Consider the following 20038-nt stretch of genomic DNA (forward strand, 5'->3'; position numbering starts at 1 on the left):
TGTTTTGAGGCTTCATCGATTATTAGGCAGACCTTTAGATTCTTTGCAATAATCCTGGAAAACACTGTGGTTTTGATTTCATTCGCAATGAATTCAACTATTTTCACTGCGGATCTCCATGAATGCAAGCCAACTCCCACATCCACTCCAACCGTAGTTAGCAAATGTACCTGCGCTTCAATGTCTGAGAATGGATTACATGTTTGCACCAGATCATAAACAGTAGAAAATATTTTGCAAGTACTGGATAAATGTTTGTCAGTGTCAGCCTCTGTTTTGCTGCTTGCTTTTTGGCTGCCATTGAAACGGGGGGGAAGGGCATGATATTTGGGTGAGGGAAATAATCTGTGCAGGAGGACTGTTAATTGAGAGTTGTTCTCACCATTCGTTTGCGCATGTGGAAGGAGGGGAGTTTCCCGCCAAGGCCAACTGTCCGGCATACCAACCTGATGATGATTTTTGAAGTTGTCTCCCACCTGACAGCTGTGGAGATATATGATTGGACTATGGACTGGGGTGCCAAGGGGAGGGGAATGAATCATGTATTGATATCTAATGCTTTCGCGCCTTTTGCTGAGATCCAGCTTTGCTTAGATACTAATTACTTATAATCAGTAAAAGTACTCTTAATTCTGCAAAATGGAGTTGAGTGGTTTCTTTCTTGGTTATTAAGTGAAGGAGCTGTGACATTAAGCTGGATCTCACCTCACACCCATCCCGGAGCTGACACCTTCCGAGGGGGGTTTACCCAAAATCTGAAGAATGTCCCACGAAGGTAGTGATCATGAAGAAGATATGGGAGCAGCTGCAGGCACTTCGGAGATGGAGCGGATGGCTGGCCTGCAGTTGGAAGAACGATCAGTTCGACCCAGGTGGACTTGGAGAGTGGGAGGGAAAGAGGATCCTGAAGAATCTTTGACTGGGATTACTATGAGGAGGCCCAGAAAACCAGCAGCTGACTGGCGGGATCCTGAGGAGGAAAATCTTACGATGTCCCAAGCCATGAAACTTTTCGAAGGAGCGTGGGAGAGACGCTCGACTTGTGAGAGTGAAATGGAGAGAGAAATTGAGGTAGAGACAGAGAAAAAATATATCTTGCCTGACCTGAGAGAGACTGGAGGGTTCAAAGGGGGAGTTGAACAAGATGACCCAGTGCCGACCCCAACCTCTCTGGCTAGAAACATTCCAAGAGTTGGGGGGGGGGCGCAGACGCCTGATGGCTAAGGTTCCTCCTTTAAGTGTAAAATACGGAGGAGAACCAAAAGAGCTAGGTCTCTTCCTTGTTCAAGTGTGGAACTACATGCAAATGTATGGCGATGAACTGGGATCTGATGACGCCAAGGTAAGGGTTATATTGATGGCTCTGGAAAAAAAGCAGCAGATTGGATGGTAGGATTGCACAACGCTGATTCCCTGCTTTTGAGAGACTTTAGTGGGTTTATGGCCACTTTGAGGAAACGCTTTGATGATCCCCTCACAGAACGAAGAGCCAGAATTAAGTTTACAACTCTTACCCAGGGGAAACCGCCAGTAGCTGATTATGTACAAGAATTTCGGGAGCTGTCAGCTTTTATGAGGGGGTGGTCTGAAGAAGCATTGCTGGACCATTTCACTGATGGGTTAAACAAAGAGATTTACTAGCATTGAACAGGAGACCTCCCCGTAGATTGCAGCCCTGGTATGAAGCAGCCGCTGATGTTGAAATTGACCTGGCCAGGCTGAAGTACCAAGGGGAAGGTGAGGGCAAAGAATCTCCCCCGCCAATCCCCCCCAAGAGTCTCGAAAGGAGGGAAAGGTGGATTTGCAAGTAAGCCCAAACCCTTCGTGTGTTTCCACTGTGGGAAGGAGGGGCATTATGCTGTGAATTGTCAGGTCAAGATGAACCAAAACCCCCCACCCTCTCAGAAAGACAAGAGGCTTGGAAAACCTCCCAGCAAGAGGAAAGAACCTGCCTTGCAAGGGGAGGAAACTTCTCAGCGTTTCAACCCTGTGGAAGGAGGAGAGGAAACCCCCAGCTATTCGGAAGGAAGTGACTCTGATGATGACCAATGGTTAACTTCCCGTTTGGGACCCATGACTATTTCAGTTGAGCTTAGAGTGCCCTCTTCTGGCACACGAGAGAAAATCCTAGCTCTTTTAGATTTTGGTTGTACACAATGCATTATGAGCCCGGAAATAGTAGAGAAATTGGGATTGAAGCTAAAAACTTTGAAAATCCCAATTGCATTTTGCCAATTGATGGCTCTATTGCGGGAGGGAGCCCTACTCACTTTGTTACTGAGCCCATTGAGATGTGGATGGGAACCCACCAAGAGACAATGTTTTATTGTAGCCCCAGGAATGGACCGACCCCCTATATTGGGATTGCCCTGGCTGCGTAAGTGGAACCCACACATAAATTGGAGGAAAGGGTAGTTGCGCATCTGGTCTGCTACGCCCCTGAAAGGGAAGAAAGGATTCCAGAACTGAATAAGTCAGACCCCAACCTAACAGCCAGAGGGGAGGAAAAAATCCCGAAGGAATACTGGGACCTGAAAGATGTTTTCAGTGAAAAATCTTCAGATAAATTACCCTCACATAGACCCACCGATTGCAGCATTGACATTCTCCCTAGAGTAAAACTCCCAAAACCTCAGATTTACTCAATGACCCCTAGAGAAATGGATGAATTGAGAAAATTCATTGACAAAAATTTAGAAAGTGGTTTCATTGAACCAGCTAGACCCCGAGTGGCTGCCCCAGTCTTATTCAGAGAGAAGAAATGGTTCCTTCCGCCTGAACGGGGTGTGTCCAAAATCTCTACCCTTTGCCATTAATGAAAGACATGCTGGCCCAGCTGGGTAAAGGAAGGATTTTCACAAAGTTAGATCTAGGAGAGGCCTACTACAGGTTCAGAATTAAGGAAGGTGATGAATGGAAAACTGCGTTTAATTGCCCTCTGGGTTGTTTTCAATTTTGAGTTATGCCATTTGGAGTGCAGGGGGCGCCAGCTGTTTTCATGCAATTAATTAATGAGGTTTTACATGACCACCTTTACAAAGGCATGATGATCTATCTGAATGATATCCTTATTTACACGGAAACACGTGAAGAACACGTGAAGCTTGTTCACACAGTTCTCAAAAAGCTTCGTGCAGCAGAACTGTATGCTAAATTGTCAAAAAGCGAGTTCCATCAGGAGAAGGTAGATTACTTGGGATATCGTATCTCCCATGAAGGAATAGAGATGGATCCAGCGAAGGTCCAAGCAGTCACCAAATGGGCGGCCCCCCAAACACACAAACAAATGCAAAGTTTCTTGGGTTTTGCTAATTTCTATCATCTATTTATTCCTTCTTTTGACAAGATTGCCTTACCAATTACAAACCTCCTAAAGTCAAAGGGGGAGACAAAACCCAGTCCGAGTAAACCCTTGAACTGGACTATGGAATGCCAGGCTGCGTTTGAGAAATTAAAACGGCTTTTTGCAGCTGAATCAGTTCTAAAACACCCGGACATGAATTCTTTTTTTGTGGTCCAGGCAGATGCTAGTGATGTTGCACTAGGTGCAGTGCTACTTCAAACGAATGCACATAGGAAGTTGCAACCCTGCGCTAATACCTCTCGAAAGCTAACAGAGACTGAGAGACGATGGGCTATTTGGGAAAAGGAGGCTTTTGCTGTCAGATGGGTTTTGATGACCTGGCGTCATTTTTTGGAAGGGGCAAAACACCCTTTTGAGGTATGGACTGATAACAAAAACCTAGAGGCATTAAAAAAAACCCAGGAAACTATCCCCCAAGCAAATGAGATGGGCACAACATTTCAATAGATTCAATTTCACTTTGAAATATATCCCAGGAGGGAAAGATTTTATGGCTGAATCTTTGTTCAGACTTCCTCAGTATAACAGTTCAAAGCTTAGTATTGTCCAACCTGTCATGCCAACGAGAAGCCTCGCCGTTCCAGTTGTCACCAGGAGTCAGACCATTTCCAATTTGGAGGTCACGCAAGACCTCGTTGCAAAACTCAAAGAAGCCCTTGAGGTTGATGAGTGGTTTCACCAACATACAAATGAGTGCACCATGAAGGATGGCCTGGCTTGGATTGGAGCTAAATTATATGTTCCCATGACTATTAGACCCATGGTCCTTCAGCGCGCTCACAACTATTGCATGGCTGGACATTTTGGGTTTGTAAAAATCCTGCATCTCATCAAAAGACAATTTTGGTGGCCCACATTGAAAAAAGACATTAAATCTTATGTAGCTAGTTGTCCCACTTGTGCTGCTGCGAAACGACCACTGGGAAAACCTCGAGGATTGCTCCAAGCAGTAGCCTGTCCTGAGGCACCGTGGAAGGAGATCTCTATGGATTTCATTGTTGAATTACCGGAAAGTCAAGGAAATAACAGTGATTTGGGTTGTTACCGACTTGTCCTCCAAACAGGTTCATTTTGTTCCTTGCTCTTAAATCCCTTCTGCTAAATCCCTAGCTAAATTGTTCATTACACATATATATGGTCTACATGGGGTACCAAATCTCATCATCTCTGATAGAGGGGTCCAATTTACCTCCTTGGTTTGGAAAGAATTTTTGAAGTTAATAGGCTCTACCCAGGGCTTAATCTCCGCCCACCACCCTCAAACTAATGGGGCCTGTGAGAGGACTAATTCTGTACTAGAACAGTATCTCCGGTGTTTCATCAATTACCAGCAGGATAATTGGGTGGAATTGTTACCTCACACTGAGGTGGTGTATAAGAACTCGGTACACAGCAGCACGGGGTTTACACCCTTCGGGGTGGTGTATGGACATGATTTTGTGCCTACCCCCGAAATACCTCGGGAGAAACCGCAAGTGCTGTCCCTTTCCGTGTGGAGTGACCAACTTCCTGAGATGTGGCCTTTAGCTTACCAGGCGCTGGATGCAGCACATCAGGCACATAAGAAACAAGTGGATAAAAAGAGAGTGAAGGCGAGGGAATATAAAGTCGGTGATTATGTTTATTTATCCACCAAATTTCTATGGACCTCTCAGAAGTCTAAGAAATTGGACCCGAAATATGTTGGCCTGTTCCCAATTATCAAGGTCATCAACCCTGTGTCCATACATATGGAACTGCCTAAATACTTCAACCGTGTCTACCCGGTATTTCATGTCAATCTCCTGAAGCCGGAACGCATTTCTCCATTGCAGGGTCCTTTGCAAGCTCCACCTGCCCCGCTCCTGATTGAGGGTGAACAGCATTTTGAAGTCAAAGAAATTTTGTACTATAGGAAACTTAGAAGCCGTGTTCAACATCTTGTGGCATGAAAGCATTTCCCTCCATCTCATGCTGAATGGGTCGATAAGTCCCATGTGCGGGCTCCTCGACTTCTCCATAAATTCTATTCTGTCTACCCAGACAAGCCTTAAACTCAAATGATTTCTCTTTTCTTTCTCTGCCCCTTTTTCTTCTATGTTATGTTGTTAGTCTGTTTGTCTGTGTTCTTTCGTTTCTGCAGGGGTGATCGTCCCTTTTTCTGGAGGAGGGCCGGATGTCAGCCTCTGTTTTGCTGCTTGCTTTTCGGCTGCCATTGAAATGGAGGGGGGGGAGGGAAATAATCTGTGCGTGAAGGAAATAATCTGTGCAGGAGGACTGTTAATTGGGAGTTGTTCTCACCATTCGTTTGCGCATGTGGAAGGAGGGGAGTTTCCCGCCAAGGCCAACTGTCCGGCATGCCAACCTGATGATGATTTTTGAAGTTGTCTCCCACCTGACAGCTGTAGAGATATATGATTGGACTATGGACTGGGGTGCCAAGGGGAGGGGAATGAATCATGTATTGATATCTAATGCTTTTGCGCCTTTTGCTCAGATCCAGCTTTGCTTAGTTCCTAATTACTTATAATCAGTAAAAGTACTCTTAATTCTGCAAAATGGAGTTGAGTGATTTCTTTCTTGGTTATTAAGTGAAGGAGCTGTGACATTCAGTTAACTTATCTATGGATTTGGTTAAAGCATCCTGCTCCTGTTGTTTACTGCTCTCCAAACAAATAAGGTGCGCTTTTGATTGAAAATGTTCCTTTAATTTTTTTCTGAGTGATGCTTCTTCTGTCTCCTCAGTTTTCCCTACTGGAACAACCTGGAAATGTTTCCACTCTCTAGAAACATCAATACCTTTCTCTAATGAGAACATGAGTTTTGCACAGTACTCACAATCTAACTTCTTGTTAGATATTGCCAGTCCTTTATACTTGTCCTTGAAGTGTCTGTATTGCTGCAAATTCCAGCAGTCAGGAAGTTTTGGAACTTCAGTGGAGGAGATGGACTTGCTGCTTTCTCCGACCTCAAATGGTAGAAGTCGTTGTGCTGGTTGTGGTGCTGGTGCTTGGGGTGATGGTGACTGTTGCGGATCAGCTGATTCCTCAGCTCTTAGTTTTTTGGAGAAGAAAGCGGTCATACTCTGTTGCCTCTTCTTCATTCTGTTAAATAATACTAACTGCAAAAGAAATGAAACAATATTGGACTCAATTGGTGGTTGTAAGCTGAGGACTACAGGTAACAGAAGGGACCTCTGCTTTCACCCAACAATGTACAGTCTTTTCAGGAAGGATGTCCCCCAACAAACAGGAAAGATATAAACAAAAAGGAAAGACACAGTCTTTCATCTAAGAAGTTAGATCAAGAATGAATGTCATAGGTAGATTCACAGAGCAATACAGATTTCATTCTGAAATTTAGTTCTCAGTTCAAGAAAACAGGAATATATGAATTAGGTTCAGTATTTAGGTTGGTCCAAGTAACTATTCAAGAGTTAGTGGTTAGAAGCAATGGTAAAGCAACATACGGATTTAAAACTAGAAATATTTTTTTGGCTATTTAAAAGGGAATACAATACATATTTAATTTTACACATGTTAGCAGCTGCTGGAACTGTGTTTGCACAACAGTGGAAAAACAGATATGAAAATAAATAAATGTTAGAATGTGCAGGAATAAATAAATTTACAATTAAAATCAAGAAGGCTTTGAATACTTTTTCACGTGGGATTTGTTTTAGCAATTGGTAGCTAACAGAAACAGAAATTAGAAATCTAAAGGTATGAAAGAAAATAACAATTATGTAAGGAAAGGTCACTAAAATGTATGAGGAAATATTATTAGTACTTGATCATTATTAATGTATAGACAACTCTTTTCGCCACACAGCGTACGCCAGCTCGCCTCCCCCCCGCTGCCCACCCTCTTTGCAGCATATGCAAGCTCGTGGCTTTCGCGAGGCAAGGCCTGAAGGCCTTCCCTCACAAAAGCCGTGAGCTGGCGTAAGCTGGCCTCCCGCCATCCCCGCGCCCACCCTCTTCTGGTCACACAGCATACGCCAGCTTGCCTCCCGCCACCGCCACTCACCCTCTTTCAGCCATGTGGCGTACACCAGCTCGCGGCTTTTGTGAAGCAAGGTCTTCAGGCCTTCCCTTGTGAAAGCCGTGAACTGGCGTAAGCTAGCCTCCCGCTGCTGCTGCCCACCCCCTTTCGGCCATGCAGTGTACCCCAGCTTGCGGCTTTCGCGAGGCAAGACCTGAAGGCCTTCCCTCGCGAAAGCCACAAGCTGGCATAAGCTAGCCTCCTGCCGCTGCCACCCATCTCCTTTCGGCCATGTGGCATAAGGCCTGAACACTCTCCCCTGCAAAAGCCGCGTACGCCAGCTCGTGGCTCTCGTGAGCGAGCTGGCAGCGTAAGCTAGCCTTCTGCCGTCCCCCCTCGTGCTTAATTGCCTACCTGAGGGAAGCAGCAAGCTATAGGAGTTGAAACGAAATGAAGGGAGAACCTGATCAGCAAGCGTGATGCGACAGCTGCTCGGGAACGAGAAAGACTCTTTTCAAAAGAGGAATGTTGGCTGTTGGCACCGTGCTTCTAAACAGGTGTTAGAGTGGGTGGGTTGACTACAGCCCACTCACTGATTGGCTGGAGTTCAGCCAATCAGTGAGCGGTGGGTTGGACTAGTTTAGTGCGGATGGGCGGGGGAGTGAGCAAGCTGCAACAGAATGAGCAGGGTAAGCGAGCGACTGGGCGGGGTAGGCGTTCCCGAACTTACTTCCAGGTCCACTGGTGGAACCTCTTCTAACCGGTTCGATAGATTCTGCCGAAGTTACAAATTTATGTTTACATCCATTCGTTCGCGTTAAATAATATTTTTGGATTAATTATAACTTTAAATGTATAAAATTATAAAATCTAGATTTTTTTTCACCAATCACATGCCAAACAATTTTATTCCATGCATCCACTTTTTATTGAATATTTAATGTATACATCAATGACTGTTAATTAATAGTTATTATGTAAGTTGGAAAGTTCCTGCTAATCTTCAGTGCTAGAGGAAATTATGAAACACATAGAATATAAGTTTTAAGAAAGAAATGGATTCTTCATTTTTTTTAAAAATAAAATAGAAGAATGTGAGAAAATTACTGGTCTTGAGTGTTCTAAAGTTTATTTTGTTTCTTTTTTCTTAGGATTGTCATATGGTTGAAAATACCAAACTCATTACTCAGCTACGTGAAAGCAAAAGCTTGATAGAACAGTTAGAGCAAGATAAAGTAAGCAATGTACATTTTTGAAGCACCATGATTTCTTAGTGATACCAATTCTAGTAATAAAAATGAAAATTATTTATTATATAAATTATATAATTATCATAATTATTCTTGAAATAACATTTCTCTTTTTCATTCTCTCTGACCTCTTTCGCGTCAGCGTAGACTTAACAATGTTCATTCATGTTTCATTCAGTAACTTCTAGATCATTTCCTCCTCTCCTTGGCTTTTTGTTTCTTTAGATTTTATTTGTGTAATAAATGCGACATTTTTCTCAGCACTTTATTTTGATATAACCTAAAGAGTGTGTGATTTAATCAGCAAAGTAGCATTGTATTCTGCTTTTGAGCTTAGGTTTTATATTTATGTATTCTCACAGACTACATCTGTGCCTGCATATTTTTAGGGTATGGTTATAGCAGAAACAAAACGTCAAATACATGAAACTCTGGAATTGAAGGAGGAAGAAATTGCCCGGTTGCATATTCATATGAAGCAGGTGGTTTTGCAGAGTGAAGAACTAAAAAAACAGAAAGAAAATTCTGAAAAAGCTGGTAAAGAATTTTGATTGCTTACTGAACAAGTAACACTTTTTGCATTGCTTTTCTGCTGATAGTCATGAATTTTATTATCCTAAACATTAAAACTAATATCACTAATTAAATAGTTGTAAGATATTTGTGTCTTTCAGAACATTGCACAGGTAATGTTTTGTGATATGCACTCATAAATGCAGAAATAGCATGTTAAAAGTTTTGTGATTGAAGGAACTCTAATTTTCCTCATTTCATACATTGCTATTAAGCATTTTTTCTTAAGGCCCAAATACTATATATACACTCAATATAAATTTAAATCAACTTTTTATCTGATTTTCAAGGAGATCAGATTATGAATTGCCAAGGCGTTGATGGGAGTCATCTTTTAAATTCCATCAACTAGTTAACAGTTAATATTGTACTGACAACAGTCACTTAACAAGATTTTAAATTCTGAAAAAAGTGATTTTGTGCTAGCTGTCTATTTTTCCTTAAATAAAAAGATAAGAACATTGTATTTATATTAGAAAATCTATATACTAAAACTCTGGTGCAGACTTTCTTCAAATTAAGAATAAGATTCATCAGTGTGCATTATCACTTATGTCCTGCAGATCACTTTGTCTCTAACCTTTCTCATTTTTTCTCTCCATTAACACATGTTTTGTATCATAACTTTAATATGTAGGCTGTGTTTTGTTTTCTGATTTACAAAAAGACTTCCCTTTAAATACTATTTGATAAAAAGATATACAATGAGAAAATAGAGAATACTGAATGAGAAATTGTTTGAGGGAAGGGGGTATTGTACACCCACTACTTAATAATTTGCAGAGAAACTTTATAATTCCATAGGGTCTATTTTAATCCTAATCAGTCCTTCCACTAATCACTTTTTTTCAGTGCTCTGCAAAAAATGCAATTCTTGGCACTTTAGAAACCAAAATGAAATACCAAATGATAAAATTATAATTACTTATAATAATAATTATAATTAAGGATGTGTAAAATGTTTCATATTCAAATGTTTTTGAAGTTAAATTGCCCGTTTTTGAGTATAGCTGGGATCGTTTTTGAAATGTTTTCAACTCAAACAGTGCAGAATGTTTTTAATGTGAGATGGGGCATTTTGTATTTGACCCACGAGATCTTAAAATGAAAACTTCAAATTAAAAAACTGCATGCAGATCCATACAGTGCATGTCTGGGACTTTATATGAATATAATGGACAAGTCCTTAAAATAAGGCAGTTGGAGACAATCCATAAAAATGCATGTGTAAGATAGTTACTGCATTGGGTTCGGTACAGTGGTGGGATTCAAAATTGTTTACTACTGGTTCTGTGGGTGTGGTTTGCTTGGTGGACGTAGCTTTGGGGGGGGTCATGTGACTGGGTGGGTGTAGTTTGGTGGGACTGGGTGGGCGTGGCCAACTTGACATTCACGTCAAGGGTGCCTTGCTGGCCTCTCCTCACCTCAAAGACCTCAACAAGATACAATTTCTGTGTCTATTTATTTACTACTACTAAACGTCCAAAATGTACTATTTAATCCTATGTATATGTGCCATATATGTACATACCAGGGGTGGGTTCCTGCCAGTTCTAACTTCTATAGAAGAGGTTCCACAAATCTACAGTGCCGTTTAGAACCGGTTCCAGCTCCCTCCCCCTGCCTGTCCGCACATCATCAAGATGAAGAGTGAGAGGAAGAATTCTGGGAGTTGAAATCCACAAGTCTTAAAGCTGTCAAGTTTGAATACCTGGGGGGGGGGGTTCCTGAAAGGTTAGGGGAGCAAGGGTCTTGTAACTTGACAGCTTTAAGACTTGTGTGCTTCAAATGCCAGAGTTTCTGAACCAACATTTTGGTTGCTAAGCAAGAGCGTTGTTAAGTGAGTTTCACTACATTTTACAAGTTGGCCATGCCCACCCAGTCATGTGGCTGGCAAGCCACTCCCACAAAGCAGGCCACACCTACAGAAGAGGTTCTAAAAAAATTGAAACCCATCACTGGTATATACATATTACACAGTATAGGATGTGTATGAGCACACAAAAAATACATTATCTACTATATATACTGTATATGTGTACACACACGCATGCGCGCACACACACACACACACATATACACACACAAACAGTGTTCTTCTAAAACTATACGCATTCAAACTCACTTACTGCATTTGGAAAAACACACCCAGTCCACTTTCTGTCACACATTTAACTATAACTTCTGTACATTAGAACATTACATACAGCTTACAATGTTCTTCCCTAGCTTGCACATGACTGTTAGAGCCAGGAGATATCATGGATTGAGTAAAATGTAGTGAAACGCACTTAATAACGCTCTTGCTTAACAACCAAAATTTTGGGCTCAATTGTGGTAATAAGTCAAGTTCTACCTCTGCCTTCCTCCGTATGGCAGCTTTGTCCTAATAAATTCCTTCTCTGTTCTGGCAATTACCCTCTGTATTGGAGGCATCAAAATATCCAGACATTATAAGCCCTAGATTGCTGTGCGATTTCAAAATAACTTACGAAGCCACGTCTAGTGCCAGGATTTGTTCCCCTCCCTCCCTCCTTTCCTCTTTCTTTCTTTCTTTCTTCCTTCCTTCCTTCCTTCCTTCCTTCCTTTCTTTTTTTCTTTCTCTGTCTCTATTTCAAGAGTCTTTACTTTCTCAAGTTAGGAGAGGAGCCATTACATCTCTCCCTTCCTTCCTTCCTTCCTTCCTTCCTTCCTTCCTTCCTTCCTTCCTTCCTTCCTTCCTTCTTTCCTTGCCTGCCTGTTTCTTTTCTCATCTCTTTTCTTTTCTCTCTTCCTCCCTCCCTCCCTCCCTTTCTCTTTCTTTTTTTGTCTTTCTTTGTCTCTTTCTTTCCCCCCCTCCCTTTTCTTTCCCTCTTTTTCCCCTTTCTTTGTCTCTTCTCTCTCTCCCTCCTCCCTCTCTTCCCTTCCTTCTTCCCTTCCAACTTCAAAGGCTAGGAGAGTGAGACATGAGAGGTGGGAGCCCGAGAGAAAGCACCTGGTCTGGGCACACAACCCTCCACAACGAAGTCCTTCCTGGGGAACAAAGCAAGAACTTAACAATATTGATCCTGATGGCGAGTTCTAGTGGCAGTGGGCAAAAGGCAATGCATATGCAGCAGTTGTGGGTTTCAAAAATTGTTTCTACCTATTCTGTGGGCATGGCCTATTTTGTGGGCGTGGCTTGGTGGCCATGTGACCGGCTTGATGTGGCCAACTTGTAAAATGTGAAACTCACTTAATAACGCTTTTGCTTAGCAACCAAAATGTTGGCTCAGGAACTCTGGCATTTGAAGTGTGCATGTCTTAAAGCTATCGTTACAAGACTCTTGCACCTCTGACCCTTTAGAAAAAAAACCCAGGGGTGTTCAAACTTGACAGCTTTTAGACTTGTGGACTTCAACTCCCAGAATTCCTCCTCCAGTCATGTTGGCTCAGGAACTCTGGCATTTGAAGTGTGCAGGACCTAAAGCTATTAAGACCCTTGCACCTCTAACCCTTCACAACCCCCCCCCCCCGCAAAAAAAATACCCCTAAAACTTTATTTTTTAAAGCATTTTGCACCCGGGGAAAGTCGGAACAGCACACCACTGACTTTGAAGTCTTTCTCTCAAGCTGCCAAAACCCCTTGCTGCTAGTCACCTGCAGTTGCCCCTTCAACTTCCCATCTGTGGAGGATATGCGGTGGGCCTCGTGGAGGGGCAGCCAAGGGGTACTTTACCCCACGCCCAAGTAGGCTGAGTAATGTGAGAAGGGAGAGTGGAGCTGCTCTTTTTCCCCCCCACTTCTTGGCCTGAAACAAAGCGGCGGCGTGGAAGGAGTCTTTGGTGGCTGCAGCAGCAGAAGAAGAAGCGGCTAAAACACAATCCTGGGCAGTCAGTTCCCGCTGTCCCTTCCCTGAGCATGTTCTGTTGCTGCTGCAATGGTGAATCCGCTTTTGATGAATCTGGCTTGGCAGTGATGGCAAGAAGCAGCTGCCAGCAATGCTCTCAGGGTGAAGACACGCTAAGCGCTCACCCCTTTGACACCCGCTGAGCCTTCTCCTAAGTTGGTGGAGACAGCGGTCATGCATGGGTTAACTCAGTCAGTAACCAATAGAATTGAGTCTACCAAAGTGATGTCATCGCCTGAGGAGCATGCTCCCCGCTTTTCTAGACTCAGTTCGATAGGAACTGGCTGTGCTAATTGCTTCTCCTCAACTATTTCTTAAAAATTGGTAAAATTAATTGGATTTATCAAAATTACTAACAAATTGGTCCTTCTAAATTGTCTCTCTGGTCTGGGCTCCTTTAAAAGAAATCTCTCAATAGCCTCAAGGCTAGAGAGTGCTAATCGCACCTAAATTGCAGGCTTGCCTTTTAAAGCCTAATTGCTGGCTTGCTGGGGAAAGCCTCCGGGCTTCTGCAGCTTCGAATTTCACCGAAATTCTCAGGAGATTTCAATCTCCTTAGAGGGAAAATTCCAGGTCCCTGCCTTGCTGCTAATTGCAGCTGAAGAGCCCCCGAACTCCTGGGGAGTTTCATATCAGCAACGGAGCCTCCCTCCTCTGAAATAACAAAGAGCTGCCTCATCGTCGCTCTGATCAGCTTTTAAAGATCTGTGGCTTGTTTCCTGGCTCCTCGACCTCTCCACAGGGCCTAAAAAGCCCATTTGCATTGTGAGGCCTAGGCAACCTCGTGGATCCGGCCCATAGGCTCTGCAGCCTCAGTGGCCGTTAATTTTGGCGGAAGATCTTCCGGTGGCCATTTTGGATCAAGGAACTGTGAGTACCGGCTATGGCCTCCTCTCCTCCTCTGGAGCCTCAACTGCCTCCTACCTCTTTCGCCCCTGCCCCTACCATCGAACCCCCTGCTACTTGAGGCCGCAAGTGCAGGCCTGCTCAGGCTACCAACGCAGAGCCCCCCCCCCTTCCAGGGACCCCAGGCCTACTCAGAGGGAGGTGCAGGATCCATCTCTTCAGGAGGATGACAGGGCCCTTCAGGTTCCGGCTAAGAAGGCCAGGTCTAAGACTAAACACGCTGAACCTCGTATATTCCAGGACCAGGGGCCTATTCCTTCTAGTCACCCTTCTGATTTTGCTTCGGATTCGGAGGATGACCTCTCCCCTGCTGCGTCCATCCTGCAGCCTGAGGAAGCTAGGGGCACTGATGCTTTAGCGTACAGTGGGGACGATTCAGATTGCAGCAGGAGTGTTACCCCTAATGAGGATCCCCTCTACCAGGGAAATATTTCGCCCACCCCTCGCCGGTGTCATTCTTACTCTCTAGGCATGGCTGATATCATCTCTGAGGCCATAGAATGGGGTATAGCAGCAGGCCTTAAACACAGGTCCTCTAATCGTTCTGCTTCTCGCAGGTCTGCTTCTTCCTCCAGGTCCAGGCACAGGGATGGAGATCTCTTGGCTTCTTCTTCACACAAGCTACCTGGCACTTCCAGTCAACCATCAGTGTTTGGGGAAGAGGAACGTCCTGCAAGAGACTCAGATCTATCGGAGGATGAGGGCCTACCTCCCGACCCTCCCCCATTTGTTGGTTTGTTTAAATCTGCTGTCTTTCGTTCTCTCCTTTTCAAGGCCAAAGAGATCGCAGGCATTCCCTCTCCAAAGGCACCTCAGAGTTCGGAAGCTGACAAGGCTGACACCACCGACCCACTCTTCATCCAGCCTACGGTGGAGAAGGATGTGATCCCAGCACCAAGGTTCTTCATAGACGTTGTACAGAGGCTCATTCCACGCGCAGCGCAGCAACTTCAGCAGCATGGGCAGGCCTCTGTGGAAGAGATCTGTAAGGCAGCGACCTGGGCTTCCCCTAATTCCTTTATAAGACATTACAAAGTTGATCGGTATGCATCTGCGGAGGCGGCTTTCGGACGACGTGTGCTCCAGCAGATCCTTCCGTCCTCTTGCTCCTAGCCCAGTCTCCTCCCTCCCGGGGACACACCAGCTTTGGTACGTCCCATGCATGACCGCTGTCTCCACCAGCTTAGGAGAATGGGGCGTTGGTTCTTACCTGATACGCCCCTTCTCTGGGCAGGTGGAGACAGCGGTCATCCCTACCCTTGGGATTCTGGCCTACCTCGCAGGGGTGTTCTATGAGCGTGTTGTATTGCATCTGGGGAGAAAGCTATTGTTCACGCACAGCGGTCTACTAATCTCCTTCATCAAGAAAAGCAGGGAGCATGCTCCTCAGGCGATGACATCACTTTGGTAGACTCAGTTCTATTGGTTACTGACTGAGTTAACCCATGCATGACCGCTGTCTCCACCTGCCCAGAGAAGGGGCGTATCAGGTAAGAACCAACGCCCCATTCTCCCACTGCAGACCTTCTCTTCCCTTTTCTCCTGAGGAAAGCATTTTCAGGTGGAGGATACCCTCCCCAATTCTAAAAATTGTGTGCAGAAAGCGCTACCACCTAAAAGCTGTTTCCTCCATGATCCGGGAGTGCTCTGGATGGGTTGCCCTTGGGGCCCTGGGAAAGCACACAGCAAGGAGTTGCCGCTTTGGGCCCTCCTGTAAGTCCCAGTCCAGAAAATGCTGCGGGCAGCAGAGCTTTTCTTTGCCACGCACAGCATTTAACCTATGGAAGTGAAGTCGGACCAAAAGCTAAATTTTGCTGTGCTGCAAAAGACGCTTTCCCATTTCCAGCAAGAGCAGCAGGGGAAAGAAGCAGCCAACAACCCAGATAGCACATGGAGCCACTCCATGTGTTCTCCAGTAATTTGTTTTCTCTCCACTGGTCTCTTGCTAGGAGAGAGAGAAAATCATTCGTAGCACTGCGCTTTGGGGACCCATCCAGAAAGCCAGGCACAGAAAAACAACTAGGTTGAAGGCTGGTACTTTCAGCGCCCATGAAGAACCCAGGCTTGGAACAGTTTTGGAGCTTATTAAAGAGGCCCACTCCTTGGCCCCAGCCATGCATTTTCAAGCCCAGGCTTCTTGGAGTGAAAAGCTATTGCAATAACCCAGGCTTGAAAATGTATGGCTGGAACCAAGGAGTGGCCCGCAGTTCCTTGTGGGCGCTGGCTTGCCTTCCCCTCTGCCACCAGCCGCAAGAGGAAGGTAAGGTCATGGTGGGGACGGTGGTGGTGGGGCTGCGGCAAGCTGGGATGCAGGCAGAGCAACCTGGAATGGAGCTGCACCAGGCTTTGTTGGCTTAGCCAACCATGTGAGCCCAGTGGGGATGGGGAGAGGGGGCGCGGCAAGCTTGGCTGCAGACATCGCAGCCTAGAATGGAGCCGCACTGGGATGTCGTGGCTTAACCAGCCATGCAGAGACTGGGGGGGTGGAGCAGCAAACTCAGGGGATGGGGAGCTAGCGCGACTCGCTAGCTAAGTTGGGGCTCAGGGCAGGAGAAGTGGAAAGGTAGCTTAGGCAGGCAAGCCATAGAGCAGACTGCACATGCATGAGTGCCACACAATGCGCTATGCCATCCCAGAGTGAGGAATGACTGGGTAGAGCGGGTGCGGGGGGGCAAGCAGATGGGGAGGTGAGTGGGCAGGCGAGCGAGCAGCGGCGGGCAGGCAGAGGGCAGGCAAGCAGTAAACAGGCCAGGGGGAGGGCCAGCCAGAGGTCATTTCCAGTTCAGGAAACCAGGCCAAATTCCCCCTAACAGTTCGCCCGAACTGGTGCGAACTGGTTGTATACCAATGCTGGTTCTGTACCAATAAGTATATTGCATTAAAATCTCAATAAGCATCTAATATTTTGCATACATACATGCCAATGTGAACTACGGTGTCTTTTCCAAGACATGTATGAACAGGATTGGGGTAAGGGATTTCTTTATTGTCATATTTAAACTACTGCTTGCACAAGCTTTGTAAAATAAATTGTATGCTTCTCAGGCTATACCCAAAGTGGAGGCCTTTAATTCATTTCAATTAAATCTTTTAATAGATTGAAATATTTGGCTTTTTGTTTGCAGGTAATATATTGCTTATTAATTTCATGCTATATTTTAGTATCAGCATTAACTTTTTATATGCTGAATTCTCTGCATTAGAAATATGCAATTGGTGTTCAATTATTTTCTTTGCATTTAAAATCTGTATTTTCTAAAACATCACAAAATATTTAGTGATCACAATTTTTTCTATATTTGGACAGGGTAGGTTGCTTGAAGATAGAATATGATTTATTGTTATCATTTATTAATTTATATGTTTGACCATATTACTATCAAAGCGACTGGAGGGGTTTCAGCAGAATAAAAGCCTGATTATAAAATCATGAAACCATTAAAAATGTTAAAAACATTAAAATGAACAAGGATTGGATAAAACTAGGAAGCAGTATTCAAACAGAATGGAGTTGGATCTTTTTTTCATAGTCCACTAGCCACCTTCATCATGGTGACCCACTTTGGGCCCAATTCAAATGCTAGATCCACTTTTGAGACCCTTTCAATGCCAAGAGGGTGGGCGAGGACCTTATCTCCAGCGACTTAATGTTCCAGAGGTGAGAGCCATGGCAGCAAAAGCTCTTCTCTGGATTCTGACAGATGAACTTCCTTGACCAACAGGGTCTGCAGCTTGCCCCTTCTGGCAGAGTGAGTAGGATGGGCCAATCCCATTGGGGCGAGATGGTTCCTCAGATAGTTTGGTGACGTGCCATGAAAAGCTTTAACCAATACTCCCAGTGACCTAACAATCGGGGAGAAAAACTTAGGAAGCACTCGCCATAATGGATCAAGCAGTTGAATATGGCGGTGAGAAGTTTATACTTTAAGACTTGCAAGATTCTATTAATGTAGCCTCACCATGAAGTTGATTTAGTTTATGCAGTCATATTTCCTGTCTGTCTAGTTTATATGAGTGCTGACATCAGCCTTGCAAGACTGAGAGCACCAATTTCCAACACTCCGTTCTCAACTGCTTACTCCATTAGGGCAGGTTTTTCCTAAGTTCCTTTTCCTGACTTCCAAGCCGCTGTGAATTCCTGCCTCTTGTATGATTGTTTCCTAGGCAGTATCTCTTCCCATTTCCAAAACCACGCATTCTGTTACAATAATTTCAGCACTGAAGTGAACATATTTCATATGTGATATGGCAGTTAGTGTACCTAGACTTAATATAGGCTCACTTTAGCTATTTGTAGATACTAGGCTTAATGTTTGGTTGAATTGCTTAAGGAATTTAAATTTTGGGAGTTACAAAGAGCACCAGCTTGCAGAAAAAGATCTAGATAGAAACAATGCCCATGTTCTCCTGTATGCTGCTCTGGGAATCCAATCATGGGTTAACTTTGTCCAATAGCCTGGAGACTGAGTATGTAAATTTTGACCACGCCTCCTCTGACTGGACCGGGCCTTTTTTTTACTCAATCCAGCCTAATGAGATGCATCTCAATTTTCTCTCTAGACTCATCGACAAATTTAATCTTCTAATTGGATTCCACAGTTACTCATTGCTATTTGAAGTGCTTTATTCCATACAGAGGTGGAGGCGGCACTTCGCTGTCAGCCCAGACCCTCCCAGCCGTTGGTTACCTTGCTAGAGATTGGAGACCGCTTGGTCCATTGGCTCGTAAGCCAGGACAGCGGGGTCGTTCCATGAGCGAGATTCGGAGCCCTTTCCTTTCCCTCGCTGGCTGTTGGGCGCGTTCTGGGCTGGTGCGCCGCCCTGCGCCATTCTTTCGCGCCGGGAGCAACCTGCTTAGGCAGCACGGTTCACCCAGGCTTCTTTCCTTTGCTCTGCCTCGTTTCCTCAGAGGATCTGCGACCAGCTGAACCGCAGGGCTCGTGGCTTGCAGGATCCCGGGCGATCGATCAGTTCCTTGCAGATTTGAAATTCGCGCCCTCCAGGACGGTCGCCATTTTGGACCGGGCTCTGCGCACACGCAGCAATTGCCCGGGGGAGGCGGGGTCACGTATTTCGCGCCCAGGCATTGGCGCCGCCCCGACGGCCTCCTCTTTCCCTCACTTGCGACTTGCTGAGTCAGTGAGGAGGTTGTTTTCTGTGCAATCGCTGTTCTCACATGGCGCCTTGTACGGTGGAGCAGTTTTTTCGGCGTTTCATTCTATACACGAGGTTGAGCCTTTCCAAATATCTCTTCTATTTACAATGGCAGATCAATCGGTGCCCAGAGGTACTGTAGAGCCCGTTTCTGAGCCCTGTTCCCCTGGGGAGGGGATGGCGAGCCCAAGGCCCGTCAGGGCCGCTACTAGGGCTTCCAGCCATAGGCCTCGGGCCTCCTCCGCTGTTAGGGATAAATCCCATAAGTGCAAGGACAAAACTAAGGTGCCAGCTAAGGCATCTGGAGCGCCTAGTAATTCTCCCCCGGTACTGATTCCGCAGTGTGTTTCCCCAGCGCGGCCTACAGTGCAGGGTTGGTCTCCTGACGTGCAATTGCCCAGGGTGCCCATTACCACAGAGGGGGGTTTGAGGGCCCAATCCCCTCCTCCCTTTTCGGAGCTAGGTGTGGCTTCAGCCCGCTCGCCTCCATGTGCAGGGCCTTCTGCCACCTTTACCCCTACTGCTGCAGGCCTCAGGCCTATGGAAGGCCAGGATTTGGGCCTTCCTCCCGATTTATATCACATGATATCTGCAGCTATTTCTAGGGGGGTGGATGCAGAGCTGCTTCGAAGGGCCCAGCCCCCTAGAGCCACTGCGGCCCAGGCAGGGCCTGATCCCCAGCCGAGGCAGGGGGATTCCCCTGTTCTCCAGACAGATCCACCTTCACCTTTACCTTCCATCTATAGCGAGGAGTCGGCATTAGTGGAGGAAGGTGAAGTTATTGACAGGGAATTTTCTGATGATGAGGGCTTGCCCCTGGACCAGCCTACTGCCCCTGGCTTATTTCGTCATTCTCTCTTTAAATCATTACTGTATAAGGTTAAAACCACCACCCACATGGGGGAGGCAGCCTCTAAGGACAGCACTGCTGTAGGTTTAAATGCTACTGAGCAACTATTC

At 45.4% G+C, this 20038-nt stretch overlaps 1 protein-coding gene across 15 annotated transcripts in view; it reads left to right on the top strand.

Annotated features, from left to right (window-relative positions):
* GOLGA4 (golgin A4) overlaps positions 1–20038 on the top strand; it is a 244928-nt gene that overhangs the window by 67886 nt on the left and 157004 nt on the right. For all 15 annotated transcript variants that reach the window (XR_004256961.1, XM_032237102.1, XM_032237101.1 and 12 more), the window contains 2 exons: positions 8479–8562; positions 8967–9114. Coding sequence is in view for 14 of the 15 variants with exons in the window: in XM_032237102.1 (XP_032092993.1) it covers positions 8479–8562; positions 8967–9114 (232 nt within the window). In the remaining variant the exon portion in view is untranslated. The remainder of the gene's footprint in view (positions 1–8478; positions 8563–8966; positions 9115–20038) is intronic.

The sequence above is a fragment of the Thamnophis elegans genome, chromosome Z (genome assembly GCF_009769535.1).
Source record: "Thamnophis elegans isolate rThaEle1 chromosome Z, rThaEle1.pri, whole genome shotgun sequence".
NCBI lineage: Eukaryota > Metazoa > Chordata > Lepidosauria > Squamata > Colubridae > Thamnophis > Thamnophis elegans.